At 39.2% G+C, this 22,527-nt stretch overlaps 1 protein-coding gene and 1 long non-coding RNA gene across 3 annotated transcripts in view; one reads left to right on the top strand and one right to left on the bottom strand.

The window, feature by feature from the left end:
- The window catches only part of LOC134296428 (uncharacterized), a 47,186-nt gene that overhangs the window by 10,413 nt on the left and 14,246 nt on the right, over positions 1-22,527 (top strand). The window contains exon 3 of the long non-coding RNA XR_010003164.1: positions 12,953-13,012. This is a non-coding gene — a long non-coding RNA (uncharacterized LOC134296428). The remainder of the gene's footprint in view (positions 1-12,952; positions 13,013-22,527) is intronic.
- Positions 5,856-22,012, bottom strand: LOC100558459 (single-stranded DNA cytosine deaminase). 2 transcript variants are annotated; one of them, XM_003216847.4, is made up of 5 exons: positions 21,905-22,012; positions 12,941-13,088; positions 8,745-9,015; positions 8,030-8,145; positions 5,856-6,640 (listed from the first exon to the last, which is right to left on the bottom strand). In XM_003216847.4, exons 1-5 carry the CDS (start codon positions 21,913-21,915, stop codon positions 6,587-6,589), a joined length of 600 nt encoding a protein of 199 aa, XP_003216895.2. In that variant the 5' UTR covers positions 21,916-22,012; the 3' UTR covers positions 5,856-6,586. The 2 variants fall into 2 exon arrangements, with proteins under 2 accessions (XP_003216895.2, XP_062827454.1); XM_062971384.1 differs by lacking the exon at positions 21,905-22,012 and having other exon boundaries at positions 12,941-13,414.

The raw sequence follows: 22,527 nt of genomic DNA on the forward strand, positions 1-22,527 counted from the left end.
TAACCCAGAATATCAAAGCAGAATAACCCACAATATCTGCCTTGATCTGGGTTATCTGAGTCCACACTTCTATATAATCCAGCTCAAAGCAGATATTGTGGATTATCTGCCTTGATATTCTGGGTTATATGGCTGTGTGAAAGGACACTCAGTGCTCTTCCACACAGCCATATAACCCAGAATATCAAAGCAGAATAACCCACAATATCTGCTTTGAACTGGGTTATCTGAGTACACACTGCCCTATATCCCAGTTCAATGTTTGGTGCTAAATTCGCAAATATAGTAATTCCTACATAACATTACCATGTATTGAACTGCTTTTTCTGTTGATTTGTTGTAAAACATGATGTTTTGGTGCTTAATTTGTAAAATCATAATGTAATTTGATGTTTAATAGGCTTTTCCTTAATCCCTCCTTATTATCCAACATTTTTTCTTATCCAATGCTTTTATTTTTCAGTGATTGGTTTGGGGGGGGGGGTGTCAAAATTCTGTTCGCTTACACTTGAAAATTACCTAGGGCCGGCCCTGCACATATTCATCCCTGCAAAGGAAAAAATGCCTACTTCACATAAAGCAAATAGATAGGGCTCATTGCATAAACCTAAAATTGTAACTATAACAGCAGCTAATTACTTGGCATCCCTATTGTCTCCCACTTTGTCAAATATTATCTTCTTTTCCAATGGATCATGTCGTGTCATGCTATGCTCAATGTACAATAGCCCTCATTTGGTCATTCTAGTTTCTAGTGAGAAATCAGATCTAACTTGCTCCAGGAACCATATATTCCTTTGTTTGGTAATCCATGGGATCCATAGTACCCTCCTCCAGCACCATATTTCAGATGAATTGTCTTCCTAATAATTTGTTTTTCACTGTCCAGTTTTCATAATCATATATAACAACTGGAAATACAGTATGATATGTGCATTCTGATTGTGATATTGAACTATGCGTCTTTACATTAGAAGATTCTAATTAATTCTTTCATAACTGTTCTTTCCAGTCTTGTCTTCTTCTGATTTCTTGACAACAGTCTCAATTTTGATTTTTGACTGAGCCAAAGTATAGAAAGTGTCACTTCATTGTCTCCATTAGCCACTTTAAAACTCTAATAAATTGTGGTTGTTTTGTTTCCATAATGCTCACAGGTTAACCCTGCTTTAATACTTCATTTCTTAGATTTCCTCAACAAGCATGTCAAATCTTTTTTGTTTGCAGCTACATATAGTGTATCATCTGCATATCATAAATTGTTAATGTTCCTTTTTCCAGTTTTTATGCATCCTTCCTTTGAGTCCAGTGCAGCTTTCCATATATGTTCTGCATATAAATTAAATAGATTCGACCTTGCTTGATGCACTTTGCTGCTTTTCTCCATATTATATCCCTACAGTTGTTTCTTGAGCTATGAATCAGGACAATAAAATATTGTGAGACACCCATTTCTTTTAGAACAATCCATAATTTATCAAAATATGCACACAGGTTTTAGTATGACCTACAAAACGCATGGTGATTTTTTTGCTGAAACTCTTTGGTGGGCTCTATAATCCAATGTTATGATTGCAATATGGTCTCTAATTCCTCTCCCTTTTCTGAACCGAGACATCTGGCATTTTTTTTTACTCCTGTAATGATTTTTTAAGTAACTAAGTTTGAATCTAAAACATATGATCCACAATAGTTTAGATGCCACTCATGTGAAAATTCTATTAAAATGAAGGGAGGTTGTGTAAAACACAAGAACATCTGCAGAACTGAGGCCAGTTCCAGACAGCACTTAAATGCACGCCAAAATGGGTTGAAGAAAACAGCTTAGGCATGTGTTCAAGTCCCCACACCTCTACCCAAAACCTATGCTTTTCCAGAGGGATGTCTAGATGCCCTCCTGGCACCCAGACACCACCAAAAAAAAAAAACCAAAATAAGACCATAGAAAAACATTAAAGTACTTCTGGAGTCCTGGTGCGTAGAAATGATGTGATAGGAGATTGGGGGGAGAGGTGGTGCAAGGAGTGATTTTCCTCCTCACCCCCCTCCCCAGCTTGTCATTTCTACTACACACCAGGAGGACACCAGAAGTTCTTTTTAAATATGATATTTATTGAGAAATTTCTGAAACCTTATACAGTAGAGTCTCACTTATCCAAGCTAAACGGGCTGGCAGAAGCTTGGATAAGCGAATAACTTGGATAATAAGGAGGGATTAAGGAAAAGCCTATTAAACATCAAATTAGGTTATGATTTTACAAATTAAGCACCAACACTTCATGTTATACAACAAATTTGACAGAAAAAGTAGTTCAATACGCAGTAATTTATGTTATGTTGTAATTACTGTATTTACAAATTTAGCACCAAAATATCACGATATATTGAAAACATTGACTACAAAAATGGCTTGGATTATCCAGAGGCTTGGATAAGCGAGGCTTGGATAAGTGAGACTCTACTGTAGTTGTGATTCTAAAGGTAAGGTATAGTGAGGGGTAAAAGGTTTGGGAATAAAAGGGGTGGGTAATTAGGAAGGGGGTTTAGGGTAGGCGGATAAAGGGATAAAGTTAGGAGTAAGGGGGTTAAGGGAGGGAAACAGGGTTGGAAAATAGGAATGGTCCGTTTCCAGACCAAGGGAAGGGGGATGGGGCTACTGAAAGAAAAGGGGAGGGGAGATGATGACTTCCAATCTTCTATCTACCATTTGTTTCGTTCTTTGGTATTCATTTAAGTTCCTTTTTAAGGTATTCTTCAAAAATTGTCCAATCTGTTTCTTTCATGGCTCTCCCGGAATTTTTCTTTATTAAAAATGACTCCAGAAGTACTTTAATGATGGCTGGATAAGTTCATTTTATGTTTACGGGCTTTTTTTGCAGGGGTTTTGAGAATGGGTGCCCTATAGGTTTTATGGGCTCATTGAGCCCCAAAAAACCAATAATGCAGTGTGGATTAAGCCCAAAGATTGTGTGACGTGGTCCCCAGGCCCAATCCACACTGGACCCATACCTGGAAAGGTATCAAATTAATTTGAAACAAAGCAGGGTTTTCCTGCTACATCTCAAATTAATTTGATTTTACCAGAGGCGTTGTTTGGATGCCTCTGGTAAAAGTGCACAAGCTCGCACATTTTGGGCCCTGTCTGGATGGCCCTGAGAGACATTTCTCAACTTTTGACTGAAAAGAGCTATGCGCTCAAGGACTTGTTCAGATTAGAGGTGCCTTAACACCAATCCTCAGTACTCTTGCCAAACTTCAGCTCCCAGAATTTATAGAGAGAACCAATGACTATGAAACAGACAAAACCAAGACAAATTCCAGATGAGATATCTTTGTGAAGGCTATTGTAATTTAAATTATTACGTAAATTATAATGTCTAGATTTCTTTCAGATCTTGTCCCCAATTTCTGACAAACAGTGCCAAAGACAAAAAAGAAATCAGCAGATACACATATGGATAAATTTATTTATATGTTAGATAGGCATATGGTGCAGCTACATACAAAATAATTAATGCTTAGCGAAGAAATGTCATGGTTCCTATATTTTGGAACTTCTGTTTGTAGTTCTAGAAACACCAACAACCTGCTAGAGCCAAGGGATATTTTCCCCTTCTGATGAAGGAAATACTTATGACATTATATGTCCTTTATTAAATATTTTCAGATCCAAATACGCACAATTACACAATAGTAAAATACTAAATGAAACTTTTGGATCTTAGGCACTGATGATAAATATTTAGTAACTTCTCAACAAATACAGAATACCAGCTAGCAATGTGAACATATATAATCTCTTCTGACTTTGGAAATGAAGTTTGTTTATCTGGGTAGCTTTGCTTTCGGATGTGAGATGAGACTACAGAAGGTACAGAAGGAAAGAACTACTGTTGGCAGTTAGAGATAACATTACTGTGCTCAATAAGCTAAGAGTCTGATTCAGTATAAGGCAGTGTCCTATATTACTAAATATTACGAGATAATCAAGCTGTTGTTTACATTTACAGCAACACAGGGTTGCTATGAGAGGTCACAAATATCTCACAAAATTAAGTTCATTTTTCTGACAATCAAGCAATGCAGCTCAAATGTTGAGGTTGCCGAATTTCACAGCTCTGTGGCATAGCATTGATTGGTTATGCACAAAACACTAGAGAGCATTAGAGGAGTCCTCATACTGTGCATTTTACACAACAGATAAAAGTCGCCAATGTGAATTAAGGGCTGTCTTTTGTGCACTTTAGTGGTTGTTTGCAGTCTGGCCTGTGGATAGGTAATTCCTCCCTTTTGGGGAGTGCATATTTTTTTCTTCATCCTATCAGTTCTAGTGGACAGGAAAAAACAATACTAGGTCCACAGTCTCAGGAATTGCAGTGGGTCGTGGGTCGTTTGGGGGGGGGGGGGGGTAAGCCTTTTTTGATCTACACCAAGCCAGCACAACCTATGGCACTCCAGGTGTTTTGGACTTCAGCTTCCAGAGTTCCTGGCCATTGGACAAGCTGTCTACTGTTTCTCGGAGTTGGAGGTCCAAACATCAGGGAGGACTGCAGGTTATGCACCAAGAAATCCCAATACTCTTCTTGGCTCTTATCACCCAGGAAACACTGCTGGAGGAGAAGCCAACAGCAACATTGTGTACAATTGGTCAAGATGAACCCTCACAAAGGTTTCAGTTTGCAGTATCATGTGTCTTGGATGCTCCCCAAGGGCCACTTGACTTTTGCATTATTTACTAGTGCACAATTTTAGCATTACGATTCCACTTGAACTGCCAGGGAAACTTCTAATGGAAGTGGTTACAACACTTTGGTATTCCAGGTGTTTTGGATTTCAGTTTCCAGAAGCCACAACAGACAGGAATTTTGGGAAATGAAGTCCAAAACACCTAGGTGATCAAAATTTCAGATATGTGCTATGGAATTTGGGATTTGCAATTTAGTGAGAGATCCTGAACATAATTGTGTGTAATGTCTAGAAATATGAGTAAAAAATAATACAGTAGAGTCTCACTTATCCAAGCTAAACGGGCTGGCAGAACGTTGGATAAGCGAATATGTTGGATAATAAGGAGAGATTAAGGAAAAGCCTATTAAACATCAAATTAGGTTATGATTTTACAAATTAAGCACCAAAACATCATGTTATACAACAAATTTGACAGAAAAAGTAGTTCAATACGCAATAATGTTATGTTGTAATTACTGTATTTATGAATTTAGCACCAAAATATCATGATATACTGAAAACATTGACTACAAAAATGACTTGGATTATCCAGAGGCTTGGATAAGCGAGGCTTGGATAAGTGAGACTCTATTGTACTACCAACCTTGAGTCTACTTATTGATAGGTCAATCTAAGTGCTGTACTTTAACTCTTATCAAAAAAGGGCTCATCCAGTTCTCTGAGTTGAGTGGGGAAAAACAAGAGCTGAGTCAATCCTGAAAGAATCTAAAAGAGCATGGGTCCCCTCTAATCTCTCCACTGTGGTGCTGCTGCTAGTCTTTCTGAATGCCTGGGTTTAAAAATAATGGGTGGCAGTGACCAGAGGCAACTGGCCCCCAAGGTGGCTTTTGCTCTTTCCCTGGATTTGAACCACTGATCTTTCAGTCAGTAAGTTTAGTAGCTCAGTGGTTTAATTCGCTGTGCCACCGGAGGCTCATATAAACAAGTATATGAGTATATATTTAGAATTCTCAACTAGTGTCCCACCAAACTACAAATCCAAACTCCACAAGCTGCAGCCATGGCTATTGAGAATACAATGGAGCACTATAACTGGCTAGAGCAAAGGGACCCCATGATCACTTTTTTGTCAATTATTATTTTTACAACTCCATGACCTGATTAAATCTTGTCCCTCTAACTTCCAGTCCAACATATTTCATTTCAGGTTTTGTACCTGTGATGTGAGACGATGCAATAACTTTACAATTTGGTAAAAACAACACCACAGAGCAAACCTGTAAGCACCAAGTCCAGCGAGGATATCAGACTACTGTAGTGTTCTTTGGGCAATAATTGCTTGCTATATAGATCCAGCTTGTAAGCATGACAGAAAGATTATGCCAAGCAAATAGGGCATCATGTCACAGTTTCCAAGTCTATCCAGTTCCAATGGGACTCCCTTAGACGTTGTGTAATAAGATGTGTCAATGATTCTGTATGTTGTCCATACTAAAGCAAGGTTACAACTCAGATTTAGCTTCCTATTCTACCATGTTTCCTTTAAATGATGACTATATTCTGGAATTTAAAACAAATATCTAAGAGCTTTGGCTAGACTTCTTCTAACTCTATTTAATATTAAAATGTACATTTCTCTAGCTATCATCACTAATAGATATCAAGAAGAAATTATTAAAATTTCACTAACTTTACTTTCTCCCAGAAAGAGTTGTATGCAGGAGGCTATGTGCAAAGCCACATAATCTCAGAGGGTCTTTCTCATTTTTTTCCAGAAAGACTATTTTTTTCTCAGATTGACAATGTTCACAAAAGTAGCAAAGGAAAGAGTGGGACAAAGATCCCTGAATGTTCATGGCTAGAAATTTTTCTTCGTGTTACCCACAATCTCAGCACCTTAAAGTCCCAGCATCCGGAAAGCATCTCGCAGGTCATCAACTTCATAAAGTGGCTGTGAAAGAAAAAAAATGCATGTTCAGATTTCCTGTAAGAAATAGTTCCAGTAGAGGTAGAAAGGTCACAAGAGCTAACTAAATTAATCTCAAAACCTACAAAACAAAATTAAAATTCAACAGGCATAAATATAAAGTACTACATCAAGAGACAAAACGTGAAATTTTTAAATATAGGATAGGTGATGCCTGACTTAAAAGCACCATATGTGAGAAGGATCTATGGGATTGTGGTATACAACAAGTTAAACGTGTCAACAATATGATACGGCAGACAAAAAAGGCAATGCAAATATGGGTTGCATCAATAGGAGTATAGAGCTCTGATCACGGGTTGTATACATGCCACTCTATTCTGCTTTGTTCAGATACTATGTCCAGTTCTAGTTGTTACTGTTCAAGCAGGATTTTGACAAGTTGGAATATGTTCAGAGAAGTGCAAAAGAAACACGTAAAAGTCTACAAACTACACATATACGGACTACACGTGGAGTTCATATGCTTAGTTTAGAGAAGAGAAGATTGAGATTTGACATGATAGCCATATTTAAATATCTGAAAGGATCTCATCAGGCCCATAGCCAGGATTTTGTTTCGGGAGTGGCTGGGATTTTGGTTCAGGGGGTGGGGGGGCTGAGTCTGAAGTGGGAGAGGGTCTACCCTGGCAAACTTTTTGTATCATTATCCCAATACCCCCATATGGGATATATTGAGCATGGTGATCAGATCATGATATGAATAAACATAACAGTTTAAATAATAAATGTAAGGCCTTCTCGCGGACCACCCTGAGAATTTGGGGGGGGGGGGGCTGAAGCCCCTTAAGCACACACACCCCCCGCCCCCCGGGCTACATGCCTGGATCTCATGTAGTCAAGATGAAACAAACTTGTTTTCTGATGGATACTAGAACTTGACCCAATGGGTTCACATTACAAGAAAAGAGATTCCACCTAAATATTAGAAAACATTTATTTACTGTGAATATGGAGTATGCAAGAGTGGAATAGACTGCCATGGATGGAGCATACTCTCTTATTTGGAGGTACAGGATAGTCACTTCCTGTTGTCTCACCCCCATTCTTAACTCTGAGTCATTTGTAAGTCAGATGTTTGTAACTCAAGGATTGCCTTTACAGGAATGTAGAAAAATTGAACTGTGGTGAAAAAAGAAAAGACAAGGACATTCAACAAAAAGGGAGGTTAAAAGTGAAGAAAGAAAAATGAATTTGTGATATCAAAGAACTAAAGATAACCAGGGAGTGTCAGTGATTCTGGTGCATGAATTGGGAGAAGGCAGGGAATCCCAGGAGAGAAAGCAAGCAGGAAAGAGCAAGAAGGAAAAAGGGGGAAGAAAGGGCAACAGAAAGGCAGAAACACCTGCTCACCAAAAGGATACGACGCAGTCTCCTGGCAAGACGCACAGAATTCTCATGAAGCCCTTCCCAAGCCTTGAAGGTCGTCTTGCGGTTCTCAACAAAAGTGTTCCAGCAGTAAAAGTAATCTAATGGGAGGGGGATCCAGAATATTCAAATTAAGTTTCATCTGTTAGAGTGAATCTACACACTAGAGTTACAAAACAACCATTTTGATGCTCCTGTCGATAACTCCTGGGTAGAGTGCTTTTATGAAGAAGCAACAAACTCTCTGTAGGCATCCACCTCCCAGTATAGCCAGTGGTGGCAAAGAGGCTTCTATATCAAAGTGGCAATGAATCCACTCTAGGCTTTAATCTGAATGTAAAATTGCTATCACAAGCCCTGAACCCTATCCTCAAAATAGATTCTGTACCTTAGATAGCCACTTTAAAGTTCAGATTAAATACATCATCCCCCTGATGTGCAAACCACCAATTGCCACTGTGTTGGTTCCATGTTATATATGTAAATATGGATATTCCAAAATCCAAGAAACTGCAAAACACTTCTGATCCCAAGCATTTCAGATAAGGGATACTAAATCCATGCTAAGTTTCTAGGCTAGGTAAATGTGCCCTAAGTTTCAGCTACTTGGGATGCACTTTTCATTACCTGACTGTACCTTTCTGTCTTTTTCTGTCTTCTATCTGGCTTTCATCTCCCAATCATCCTTGTTCTGTCTCACCTTTGAAAGTCATGATGGCTATCTGAGCTCCTGCACGGTGGAGACGTCGTAGCCCTTCAGGCTCAGCGTTGCGTTCCTCACAAAAATATAAGCGGGCAGCAAAGATGCGCAATGATAGGTTAGGATATGCACTCAAGAAGTCAGCCACATGCCGGGCACAGTCATAACAGGGGCTCCAGGATGTGAACCAGGTGATTCGATAGCAGTGCCTTGGATCCAGGTCCCAGGTCGAAATGTATCGCAGAAAGAGAACTTCAACATGGCAACCAGACTGAAGTAAAGACCCAAAAATAAAGAGCAGAACAGATACTACTGATGGTCAGTGAGATGTTAAAGAAGAGGGTGTATTTACATAATTACAAGAGGAAAAGGTATGGGAGAATGTAACACAAGACTGTAGGTTCAACACTTGCAAGAGTAAGTTAAACAAATAAGCATTAGGGCTACTGATTTATACCATCACTACCATTTAAAGCTATGTATGGAGAGCGTTTTAATGCTGCCTCCCTGCAAAAAAAATCATTTACACACAGAGTGAAAAACTGTATCAAATCAAAGATGAATTGAACTTTACATACATATAAATACAGTGTATAGGGAAAGGGTTTTGGAGTAGAAGGCTGTTCCAACACTTAGCTCTTTCTGTTTTTATCATTTGAGTCTATGAAATGATAATATCTCACCCTCAGATGACATAAAATATATGGTTAGTTGGTAGGAAAATTAAAGAGTGGATATGTTTGTTCAAATGGAATGTGGTACGAAGTTCTGCATGTTTTCATTTCAAATCTTTAGTTAGCTATTTCCAAGGTTTCTATTTCCAAGTTGTACCAATTCTACTAGAAGTGAGAGCCCCTGCAGTGTGGCTTAGTCTCTTTCTTCAAGGCTAAGCAGTACTGACACAAGACATAACTGAACAGCTAGATTCACCAGTGTGGTCTCTACTACTGACGTCACTAGGGTTGGCTAGAGTCCCTTATTATAAATGATGTCCCTTATCTGACAGCTAGGCAACTTATCCTTTATAAGTCTGGAAGGTGTCCTTTGTTATAAGAAATGTTCCTGTTATTGTTATTGCCAAAATCAGAGTTGCCATCAGAGTTCGAATAAATGACCTGAGGAGATCTCCTGGTAACAACTGTGGAATTCCCCAACAAACAAGACCAGATTTGGGATTTTGTTGTTCCTTAACATCCACCTTGGCAGTGTGGAATAAATACCTTCCTTCAACTTTGTGCATGTACATTGGATCTGATCGGAGCTCTAGCACCCTAGGGAATGCAAGATTGTGGACAGAATTCCATATTTGGGGGTTGGAAAGCTTTCCATTTTATATAGACTGAACAAGGTGCTAAACATTCTCATATTTTGGGGTGTGAGCCCCTTTGTAAAAACAGAAATGTACACATCCGACAGTATATGGATATGGACAACATGTTATTTTAGAGAAAAATACATGGCCAAGATAGCTGGAATCAATACTTGAATTTGGTATTTAGATAGAGCACAAACTTGTTAGTAGCTGCTTATTAACTGTCAACCTCGTGGATCATGAATTTTGATTGTCCCTTCTTGCTATTTTGAAAACCTGGCAACCCCAGATATTGCAGAAGCAATATAGGAAGTGTTAATAAAGAAATTGCAACTGTGCCTTTAACATAAAACTGCTTATTGAAACAGCCAGGTAAAATTATGGATGACATTATGCACATAGACTGAGATATTTACATTGTAGGTTATGTAACTCTGTGTATAGACAGAAAGTTACATTGATTGGTTGGGGCAGTTAATTTGGGGGGGGGGGGAGCTACAACTCCCAGAAGTGCCAAACCAGATGATGAACTTAGGAGTTCTAATCTTTAAAATGAGAGCCAGCATAGTATAGTACTTTCTGTTGGACTTCATCAGAAACATTGCAGAAAGTAAGATAATCTTCTTAGCAAAGTGTATCATCCCCTTCAAGTTTAAAGGATATTGATTCATTTTACAAATCTGATCAGATGCTATATGTTCTCTATTCTTTCTGTCCAGCGTTCTGAACCATCACACAAGTGAGTGCAGTCTCCGCTCACTCCACGTTCTTTTATTATTATTAGGGAAACTTCAAATTTAAGGAAAAACAGTTTAAAAGCTAGCTATATCACAATCTCAAAATCCAAAATTGCTATGGACTTAATCCCGTTAGGGGGTCGGGGAGAAGTGGGCGAATTTTAACCCCTTTGTCACGACCTGTCCTTCCCGTGCCTTCCAGCCCAGGATTTTAAACCCCTTTGCCACAATCTTTGTCTCATGCCTTCCTGCCCTGCATTAGACAAGCACTATTTCAAACTCCTTTGCCATGATCTGTCTGCCCTATGAATCCTGCCGTTTTTAATGCTGCCATCAATGGAATCTTCCCTCCACTTTTAACACGCCTTTCATAGTTAAAATCATACGTTTGGGCACCAATGTGATATGAGCACTGTAAAGGTATATACAAATTTAGGGCAAAATTATAAGGTCATTGCAAATTATTCCTGAACTTTCATAGGCAGTAGAATCTCCTATAGTTGGTTTAAAAGGGGGAGCAATGTTTAAAAGGTAGCAATAGCATAATTTTGAAAGCCAGGATTACTATAAAGGAGAAATTACAGGAAAAAAAACAAGTGGTGATATCTTGAAATTTAGGCATTTCTAATTTCTAATGATTAAATGAATTTCAAAAAATCACCATGCCAGACTCATGAAGTAAAATTTTTGGAGAGAAATGTCAATGCTTGGTAGGAAACCACCCAAAGGAATGCCCATTGTTCCACGTCACTGAACCGAAACGACACAGGTGAATCTTACAGATCCTATCCCATGTGTTTCCCCCCACTTTCTCCTGTTTCTAGGCACATCAAGAGTTGAGAAGACGACCCCCCCTTTCCCACTTTCTCTACACGTCTATTACATTTCAGGGATGAACGGTGTAATGAAGTGTGAATTTTTGGTATACAAATGTTATGTTTAATCGTGTGTTTGGGTTTTAAAAGGGTAAGTATTGCAGTTGCCATTTTGCTGAAGGAGTGCAGAATTTTAAAAAAGAGGGTCAGTCTGTGCCCTGATGAGGCACAGGAAAGATTGATCCTAGGTTGAAGGGATCAAGGGAGACTCAATTGGTCATTTTGAGTCAGAATAAAATAGGTTTGCTGACTTATTTAATAATCTGTGTCCTAGTAAGGAACAGAGGATCTGTGATAGCATATCATCATCATCATCATCATCATCATCATTTAATAACTTATTAATTGCCCTCCATCCACGATGTTCTAGGCGATTTACAAGATAAAATTGTAAAGGATAAAAATACATACATAAAAATATTAATAAAATTAACATAGATTAAAAGCTCTAGTAAAGAGCCAGGGGAGACTGTGGTATAAAAGTGGCAGAGGAATAGGGTTTAACTACCTTACATTAAAAGAAGTAATACTTTAATCTTATTCTGGAATTGTAACTGTTAATAAGAGTGCCTCTACGTGAGAAACAATACTGTAACCACTAAGCGCTGTGCCTGAATAAACTTGTTCTTGTTTTTCCAACATCAAAGCCTCTGTCATATATATATTCTGAACTAAGTACGCTACCATCTAAAGTGAATAGAAAGAAGGAAGAAGTAAAAGTAGAAGGGCTCCTCCCTGAGTTTTGGTGGTTGCATCTTTCCACATTGGTGTCAGTCATTTTTAGTTATTAGGCCCCTTGACAATTTGGTGGCATTCGTAATTAAGCACCTTCACAATTGGTGGCAGCGGTGGGATAAAAAGATTCTCCCCTGCCTGAAAGAACCTCAGCCATTAAGTGTTTCTCACAAACGGCAACAAAGCAGTTTTACATTGTGTGAAGGGCTCTGTGGCGGTTCATCCCTGGAATGTCTTAGAAGTATGGGCAGGAAGACTTGCATTGAGAGGTCCTAGGAATCTGGGAAACCAGAGCTTTTCCCACTCAATCAGAGAAACCCACTGGGTGACCTTAGGCAAGTCACATAATCTCAGCCTCAAAGGAAGGTAGTGGTGAAGCTCCTTTGAATAAAAGTAGCTAAGACAACTCTGTGAGAGGGTCACCATAAATTAGAATTAACTCTAAGGCACCAACAACAAGAATAAATAAAGTGTTTGGAAACTCTAGATGCTAATCTATTATAGGAGTCCTTCACATGCCTCATCCATTTTTTGTACCTTATTTCTTAGATATCCAAAATCAAGGGAGCAAGATGTGGCACTGTTCCGCTGTTTCACCACATAGCAAAGGTATGTTTCATGGCGGCCTTTGGCCCAGCGCAAGTTCTTGAAGTGGTAGAGGAATTTCTTTTGTTTCATAAGGAGACTGAGAAGACAAATAACATCAAAAATAATTAATAACATATAACTCGTGCAAAGATCACAGCAGGAAACTACAGAGCAACTGTGATTAGATCAGAGGGAACTTTCGAACTTGAGCTCTGGAGTGAACAAAAAGCTGAAGCACAGTCCATTTTTTTCATACAGCAAAAGAGTATTTTATGAGAAATGAGGAAAATGAAAGCTACTGCCAAAGTAAGATTTTGCAGTGGTATAGGAAGACCAAAATATGTTTGTTTTCTTTTGTGCAACAATTTTACTGATGGTAATTTAAATCATTGTTATCCTTATGAGCCATACAAAGGTTTTAATAATGCTTTATATCTTGCATGCTCACTTGGCATGAAAAAACAGCAAGTTTTTTATAACTTTAAAGACTATATGCCAGTGTTCTTGTGAATGTCATTAAAGGAAGCAGAAAGTAGTGCTTGATTTCTAAAATGAGGTCACTTGCAGAAATCAGAGCTGCTGAGAACAGATTTGAATGTATGGGGGAAGTCCTCCTAGCTGTTTGTCAGCAGCAGGTCTTGGTAGAGCAGTGGTTCTTAATCTGGGGGTCCCCAGATGTTTTGACCTACAATTCACAGAAATCCCGGCCAGTTTACTAGCTGTTAGGATTTCTGGGAGTTGAAGGCCAAAACATCTAGGGACCCACAGGTTGAGAAACACTGTGGTAGAGGCTGGCCAGGTTATCTCCTCTGAGTGCGGGATCTGATGTAGTGGAAAAGAGGCTCCCAGCTATGCAGAGAGGGATCTGAGGAAGGGGCTCTTCTTCTGTTTCCTTCCTTCCCTGTCTTACTGAGGGTCAGGAACAAATCCAAAGACTTGCCATCTTAGGGGAGCCTCCTAGTTGGTGGACTTGCAAAGTTCCTGGTGTCTAAGCAGGTGGGCAGGCAAGCAGATGAGAAGCAGAAGGAGACAGCTGTTTTGTACAATGGGCATGGAGTGGAAGTGGTGGCTGGGAAAGGGATTCTGGTACCTAAAGCAGAATAAAATTGTCTTGACTGGAGGTCTGCGGGTATAAAATATGAGCATTGTCTTCTTCCTGACATATCCTTTCAATCCCCCAATTTATAGCACTGTAGCAATTTAAAATTTCAACTGAGCATTTTCAAAATTATAAAACTTGTGGGTAGACGTTTTTCCCACTTTTTGCTGATGCTGCTGCTCTATTCTCAAGAACACCAATTACACTTTAAAGATCGTTGAGAGCTCTGGCACACTATTGCAATGTGAACCAGCTACAACTCAACTGCCCAAAAACTAAAATCAAAAGACCCAGGCTTCACTTCTGGAGTATAGATGGAAACAAACTTGAGCAGGTCCCATGCCTCAGGTATCTGGGGATAGTCCTACATTTCTCCAGCAGCAGAAAAGCTCATGGAGCCCATGTGGCTGAGACTGCACAAAGGAGCTCTAAAATATCTCAGGTCAAGAGGGGGACATTACAGACCCACAGCACTCAAACTATTTGGTGCCAAGCCAGTTGCAGAACTCCTTTTCTGACTTTACCCCATTGGAGTGGGTACAATCCAAATTCTTAAGACTGGTCGCTCCAGGTACCAAGGTGTGTCTCCAGTGCCACCCTATGTCTGGAGAGAGGCTTCCTGAGAATTGAGGACAGGGTTATTGGCTGAATTATTGGCTTAGACTATCCCTCTCTCCCCTTGGCCTTGCACCACTTACTATGTTGGATGACTTTCAGTCCAGATAGGAAAAGACAATAGCAGTCAAAATTTCATCCCTGGGCTTCTCTCCAGGACTGCTAACCAGTATGGGCTACGACCAGAGCCAGTCCAACAATGAGGCGAATTAAGCGATCGCTTTAGGCGCAAAACATACGGGGGTGCAGTCGAGACTTTTTCTGTTGATTTCTTGTAAAACATGATGTTTTGGTGCTTAATTTGTAAAATCTTAATGTAATTTGATGTTAAATAGGCTTTTCCTTAATCCCTCCTTATTATCCAACATTTTCGCTTATCCAACGCTTTTATTTTTCAGTGATTGGTTTGGGGGGGGGGGCAAAATTCTGTTCGCTTACACTTGAAAAATACCTAGGGCCGGCTCTGGCTACGACCAAGCCAAATCTCTGGTTAAATCATGAATAACAGACATTGAGCACCAATTAGACTTAGCCAGCACTCCATCCTTTATCATCAATGGAATCAGTAGGTTTTGTACCTCCCCTATGAAAAATCTAACCATGTTGGAGGTTTCCAGCCATCAAAAAGCCTTCACTCTGGCATGATGCCATGCCCTCCCATCTGGCGTATTGGGAGGCTTTTATCAGAAGACCCCCATACTCCAAGAGACTGTGCTCCTGTGACTCAGGACACATAGAGACAACGGGACATGTGCTTCTTCAGTTCTACAGAGATATTTGATCCTGTCTCGTTATGCCATGGCTATACAAACACCGAGGACGCTCTGGACAATTTTACATCTCCCTGCTGCTTTCAGACACTAACTCGACTATAATTTATTTATTTATTTGCAGTATTTCTATTCCGCTCTTCTCATCCCGAAGGAGACTCAGGGCAGATCACAATGTACATATGCATGGCAAACATTCAATGAGATTAGACATACAACATAGACAAAGACACAGAGGCAATTTAACATTTTCTAGCTTCTGGTTTCATGAGGGTATGCTCGATTCCGGCCACAGGGGGAGCTGCTGCTTCATCATCCACTGTGACACTGAGTCCTTGATGGAATACTTCCTCTTTCTTCCGCACGCTGTTGGACAATTTTTATGGTGTCATAAATTAGTTAAATTAGCCTCCCCACATAAGCGGTACCTAAATTTCCTACTTGATAGATGCAACTATCTTTCGGGTTGCTTAGGTCAACAATGAGCTAGGCTATTTTTTATTGGTTGGGCACTCAGTCTGACCCGGGCTTGTTCGAACTCATGACCTCTCGGTCAGTAGTAATCTATTACAGCTGGCTATTAGCCAGCTGCACCACAGCCTGGCCCTATAACTTATAGCGTCACCAAGTTCTGCATGGCAGCAATTAAAATCCAGCGGTCGATAACTGAAAGTACAAGGTAGTATAAGCCAGGACTTCACACTAGCAGAAAATTGGGATTACAGTCTTTTAAATATAGTATGGATGTTGCTCTCTCCTCTGTTTGACTGGACCTCCCTTCCCTGTCCTACATGAGCACCCCTGTGCCCTCCCCTCCCCTTAATTCCATAAATATATTTGGGGTTTAATATAATTCTGTATATGGCTTTTAGCTTAGCTTAGATTCTTAAGTTAATTATCTTAATGTCCTAACAATGATACGCCTATTTTAAAGTTTGAAATCTCTTAATCCATAACTCAGATATGGTTGTACAGGACTATGTCCTTCTTCTCTTGAACTGATAATTGACCGTAATAAAGTGAACTTGACTTGATTTGACTTGAAAGTTATAGAAATCTCACCCCCTGCAAAAATAATTGAAGCCACAACTATGGTTCAGATGGTCCCCCAACTACAACTCTGGAATTCTCCGAAGAACCAAACCAAATCCTCACGGGACATTCTTGGAAAGATTTGTGCAGCACTGGTTTGCCTTTGTCTTCCTCTAATGCTGAGGATATGACTTGTCCAAGGTCACTAAGTGAGTTTCTATGGCTGAGTGGCATTTCGAACCTTGGTCTCCAGAGCCAATGCTATGCTGCCTCTCCATTATGAAAGGGACATACAGTAGAGTCTCACTTATCCAACATTCTGGATTATCCAATGCATTTTTGTAGTCAATGTTTTCAATACATCATGATATTTTGGTGCTAAATTCGTAAATACAATATTTACTACATAGCATTACTGCGTATTGAACTACCTTTTCTGTCAGATTTGTTGTATAACATGATGTTTTGGTGCTTAATTTATAAAATCATAACCTAATTTGATGTTTAATAGGCTTTTCCTTAATCTCTCATTATCCAACATATTCGCTTATCCAACGTTCTGCTGGCCTGTTTATGTTGGATAAGTGACTCTCTACTGTACTTATAAATAAGAAATTGAAGGGCTACAAGACCAATCTTCAACCATCACCACCACTGAGAGAGGTTCTGTAACAACCTTTGCCAACCCAGAGCTCTCAAAATCAGTAGGGCTACAGTGCTACAACCAGTGTGACTTGGGATCTTTTCTTGAATAATGGGACTTGTGTGTGCATGCACCTTCAAGGCACCGATCTACTTATAGGAACCCCACAGGATTTTCCTGGCAAGACATTTTTTTTTCATGTCAGGAGCAACCTGAGTCGCTTCTAGTGTGAGAGAATTGGCCGGATGTTTTGATGTTTTATTTATTTATTTATTTGTTTGCAGTATTTATATTCCGCCCTACTCACCCCGAAGGGGACTCAGGGCGGATCACATTATACACACATAGGGCAAACATTCAATGCTCATAAACACATCAAACAGAGACCGAGACAGACAGACGCAGAGGCAATTTAACCTTCTTCTGAGGGGATGTTCAATTCTGGCCACAGGGGGGAGCAGCTGCTTCATCATCCACTCTGACGGCACTTCCTCATTCCAGGTCGTAAATTAGTTAAACTTGCCTCCCCACTTTTTATAAGTGGTACCTTATTTCCTACTTGACAGATGCAACTATCTTTCGGGTTGCTAGGTCAGCAATGAGCAGGGGCTATTTTTAATTTTTAATTGACGGGTGCTCACCCCGCCACGGGCTGGCCTCAAACTCATGACCTCATGGTCAGAGTGATTTATTGCAGCTGCTCAACAGCCTGCGCCACAGCCCGGCCCCATCCTTGTGGGAGGCTTCTCTCATGTCCCTGCATGGAGCTGGAGCTGATAGAGGGAGCTCATCCGCACTCTCCCCGGGTGGGATTCGAACCTGGCAGCCTTCAGGTCAGCAACCAAACCTTCAGGTTACAAGGCTTTAACCCATTACGCCACCGGAGGCTCCTAGGCAAGAAATATTCATAGGTGGTTTTACCAGTTCCTTCCTCTCAAATGTAGCCTGTAGTATATGGATTAAATTGTCATCTCCCATCCAAGTAATAAACAAGGCCGACTCTGCTTAGTTTCCAATGTTAGATGGGATCTGGTGCCTTTAGGGTGATTAAACTACATTAGAGTCTCACTTATCCAACACTCGCTTATCCACGTTCTGGATTATCCAACGCTTTTTGTAGTCAATGTTTTCAATACATCGTGATATTTTGGTGCTAAATTCGTAAATGCAATAATTTCTACATAGCATTACTGTGTATTGAACTACTTTTTCTGTATAATTTGTGATGTAACATGATGTTTTGGTGCTTAATTTGTAAAATCATAACCTAATTTGATGTTTAAAAGGCTTTTCCTTAATCCCTCCTTATTATCCAACATATTCGCTTATCCAATGTTCTGCCGGCCCGTTTATGTTGGATAAGTGAGACTCTACTGTAGTTGGTGGAACTTGTAGTTTAACACAGTTAAACTGTGCCAGGTTGGAAGGTAGTGTTATAGTATACAAGGTTAAACAGTGCTAACAGATCTTGGAGATGCTATTTCTTCAAAAGAAAAATACTCCATATGAATCTTATACACAAATGATAACACTATAGTGAGGTCGGACATGCCGCCTCTACACAGGTATAGTTACCACCAAATTTTATACTTACTAAACCAGGAGGGAAGAGGGAAGCCAGGGAGCCTAATAATTACAAAAAAAAATGCACTACCCTCATTGGAGTCATTCCAGCACAAAGTCAAAACATGACTTTTTATTAAAGCCTTTGAGGCCTATTGGATTAGTTTGAATTTGTACATGTGTTATGAGTGGCATTAGATTATCTTAGCTGGGTTTTAAATTGTCTGGTTTTAAATGAAAAAAAAGATGCAAAATTAAATTCATTAATTAATTTCAAAATTAATGTTATTGGACACTGCCCTGAGATACTTAAATATAAGGTAGGATATAAATTTCAAAATACATAAATACATGTGCCTTGCATGGCAAAAATCTGGGTTAGAAAATCTGGAGACACTGAAAAATAGCTGAGATCTTCTTTCTCTGTACGTTCTATATTGTAAGGCAGGAGTGTGAAGAACTGTGCGGCTGCAAATAAGTGTGCTCACTGTAGCAAGACCTTTACCACCCTCAAAGGCAATGCAAAACAGGAGTGAAAGGGTTAAAAATAATCCCAGCCCGTCATCATCTTTCTTTTCGGGTGACCTGCCAGTTAAGAGCATGGACCGAAACATTAGTTTCTCATTTGAGTAGAGCTTGAGAAAGTTATTACTATACAGGTTGAGCATCTCTTATACAAAATACGTATTAGAATTATTTTGGGTTTTGGAGTACAATGTCTACCCTGTTTCCCCAAAAATAAGACATCCCCTGAAAATAAGCCCTAATTCATCTTTTGGAGCAAAAATTAATATGATTTTTTGCTCCAAAAGATGGATTAGGGCTTATTTTCAAGAGATGTCTTATTTTTCTAAATCGATTTTTTAATGAACTGTAACTAGAGCTTATTTTTGAAGTAGAGCTTATATTTCGGTCATCCTCAAAAATCATGCTAGGGCTTATTTTTGGGGTAGGTCTTATTTTTGGAGAAATATGGTATATCTGCATAAATGTATTTAATGAGATATCTTGAAGAGGAGACCCATGTCTAAATAGAATGTTTCATATGCACATAGCCTGGCAGCAATTTTTTTACAATACTTTAAATAATGTTGCACATGAAACAAATTTTATTTCCACTGAAACATCAAGATGCAAAAGATCAACATCTGTGCATTTTTGTGTATTTTTGGATTTCAGAATTCCGAATAAAGGATGCTCTACCTTTATTACAATTCTCATAATCCCCAGTCACCATGGCCAGTGGGCTACACAGCCTGAGGAACTGTAGAAATATGAGATCAATCTATATATATAAAAGGGTAATGAAATTTCAGCCTAGGACAAAACAACAAAATTGCACATCCCAGAAACACTAAACTTGGCAGCACAACCCCTCATCCATGCCTCTACGTTCATACAACAAAAAGAAAATAAAAATAAAATTCTAATTAGAGGGAGAGGAATAATTGTTTATTCAATTGCTGCCAGTTAGAAGGCTATGCTCCGCCCACTTGGTCTCCTAGCAACCCACTCAGCCCACAGGACAGGCAGAGTTAGGCCTCAGGCCTCTTCCACACTGCCTATAAAATACAGATTATCTGATTTTAACTGGATTATATGGCAGTGTAGACTCAAGGCTCTTCCACACAGCTATATAACCCATTTATAATGGACTTAATGTCAGGGGAAAAGCTTTACCCTTTATCTTAACTTAACTACCACCAATTCCTCAATACTTTATTTCCTATACCACCATACTTCGCCACAGCAACGCATGGCCGGGCACAGCTAGTACTCCAAAAGGGAATGGATCTGACATGGAACTGTGAAAGCAAAGAAGGGTGAAAAAAAAAAGAAGCATATCCCAGATCACCTTCAAATCAAAGTATAGCATGGGAAGCCATTTGAGCCATCACTTGTTGTTTTCATTATTTTTAATTCCATCACAGCCCTGTGAAGTAAGTAAAAGTGAAAAATAATGACATGCTTGAGTCCACCTCATGGACCTGAGAGCTTGGATGTGGTCAACCACTGTAGCTCAGAAGATAAGGGCTTCTAAAGTAAATATTACAAAGTAATATTTAGTACTCAGGAGCATATTCTGAACCCAAACAGTAAAGAGTGAGCATGCTATTGTTCTCAGCTATGTGAGAAAGCCCTCCAACCGTATGGGTCGAGATGCTTTATGCTTTATATTGTTCCCTATGCTTAAATCCTTTGTGAAAGAATCTCCATCTAAGGACAAGCACAGAATCACAAGAGAAACAGAAGGCATAACACAATCATGTAAAACAAAGCAGATGAAGGAATCACTTGTGGGAGTGGGGGTTAGAATATATTTGTCCTGTTTGAATTTCCATAAACTATCCAGAAGTCCCATTATGAACTGAACCATGAGACAAACTAATTCAGAGATCAGATACGTAGAGGGCTCATTCAGATTCAAAAGCTGTGCTATTATTTCTAACCAAATACAGAAACATGTTGTTTTGCAAATGCCAAAATAAAAGTTTATTATCTAACAAAAGCTTTGTGTTTTTAACGTAAACAGGTTCAAATTAAGAAAAATGTACTTAGAATCTTTTTTTCTGTTTCTTACTAAACAGCATACAGAATATCTTCTACAGAAAGTCATTTTGATGACAGAACATGCAAGTTACATAGAAGTCTTCTGTATACTGAACACTCAAGTATATTTCTGGGCTCTTAAACCCTTTCCTTTGTCCCTTCCTCCTTTTCTGGTTCTCCTGTTGAACCCTTACTGTTGATCGACAAAACTTCATTGGTCAAAGGGGTCTATCGCTTTTGCTTATATTGTTATTTAAAGTTTCATAGGGTGAAATTGCTGTTGTTGGCATTGTCATAGTATATTTATGATATACCATAGTTTCATAAAATATATGAAAAAACAATTTGTAGAATGAAACGATACATAAAGAAAGAGATTATCTAAGCAAGCTCTAAGTATGAGAGGAACAGAAGAGAAAAATTACAGTGGAAATTATGAAGAACAATAATGAAAGAAAAATATTTATGAGAGCTAGTGTGGGAGAGAGATGGAGACCAAGATGACAGCACCTGCGGACTGAGGACCGAGAAATGGGGAGAAGCACTCTGGAGAGCTGAGTCAGATGGGGAAGAAAAGAAGTCCAGATCAAGCCAACTCTGGATACAGTCATATTGCACAGCAGCAGAAGCCGCCCATTTACCTGTCCATCATGACTCTGCTGAGTTGATGTGGGAAATCAGTTTTGAGTCACCAAACTTCTGTGCGATGTCTGAGTGGCCCTTCAACTCGTGGTACAGAAATGAGAAGTACCAAGGGGTTGCTAAGTACACCCAGCTCTCAACGCCCCCATAGAAATATCTTGCCTGGGGTGGAGTTACACAGTTCACTGGAGACAAGGGCAACCACTCTAAAAAAGATGTGTAATTCTGATTGTTTGTTTAAGCCCCATATTTTCAGCCCTTTCCTACTTACAGTATATACTCGAGTATAAGCCGACCCGGATATAAGCCGAGGCACCTAATTTTACCACAAAAAAACCTGGGAAAACATTGACTCCAGTATAAGCCGAGGGTGGTAAATTTCAGAAATAAAAACAGATACCAATAAAATTACATTAATTGAGACATCAGTAGGTTAAATGTTTTTGAATATGTGCATAAAGCTCTAATTTAAGACTTTCCAACTCTGATCAAATCATGATTCTCATCTTCTTCAATGTAAATGTGCTTATGTATCCTTTTAATAATAATAAAGTAAAATGATACATGTAATAATAAATAAATAAATAAATACAGGAAAATAATACATGTAGTAATAAATAGA

The sequence above is a fragment of the Anolis carolinensis genome, chromosome 2 (assembly GCF_035594765.1).
Source record: "Anolis carolinensis isolate JA03-04 chromosome 2, rAnoCar3.1.pri, whole genome shotgun sequence".
NCBI classification, from domain to species: domain Eukaryota; kingdom Metazoa; phylum Chordata; class Lepidosauria; order Squamata; family Dactyloidae; genus Anolis; species Anolis carolinensis.

Excerpts from the sequence above, each read along its gene's own strand:
- LOC100558459 (XM_062971384.1), bottom strand. The coding sequence starts at position 13,126 with ATGTTATTAATTATTTTTGATGTTATTTGTCTTCTCAGTCTCCTTATG. Across the intron at positions 9,016-12,940 it reads TTGGATATCTAAGAAATAAG|TCTGGTTGCCATGTTGAAGT; the intron begins GTACAAAAAATG and ends TCTTTACTTCAG. Across the intron at positions 8,146-8,744 it reads AGCCATCATGACTTTCAAAG|ATTACTTTTACTGCTGGAAC; the intron begins GTGAGACAGAAC and ends CCCTCCCATTAG.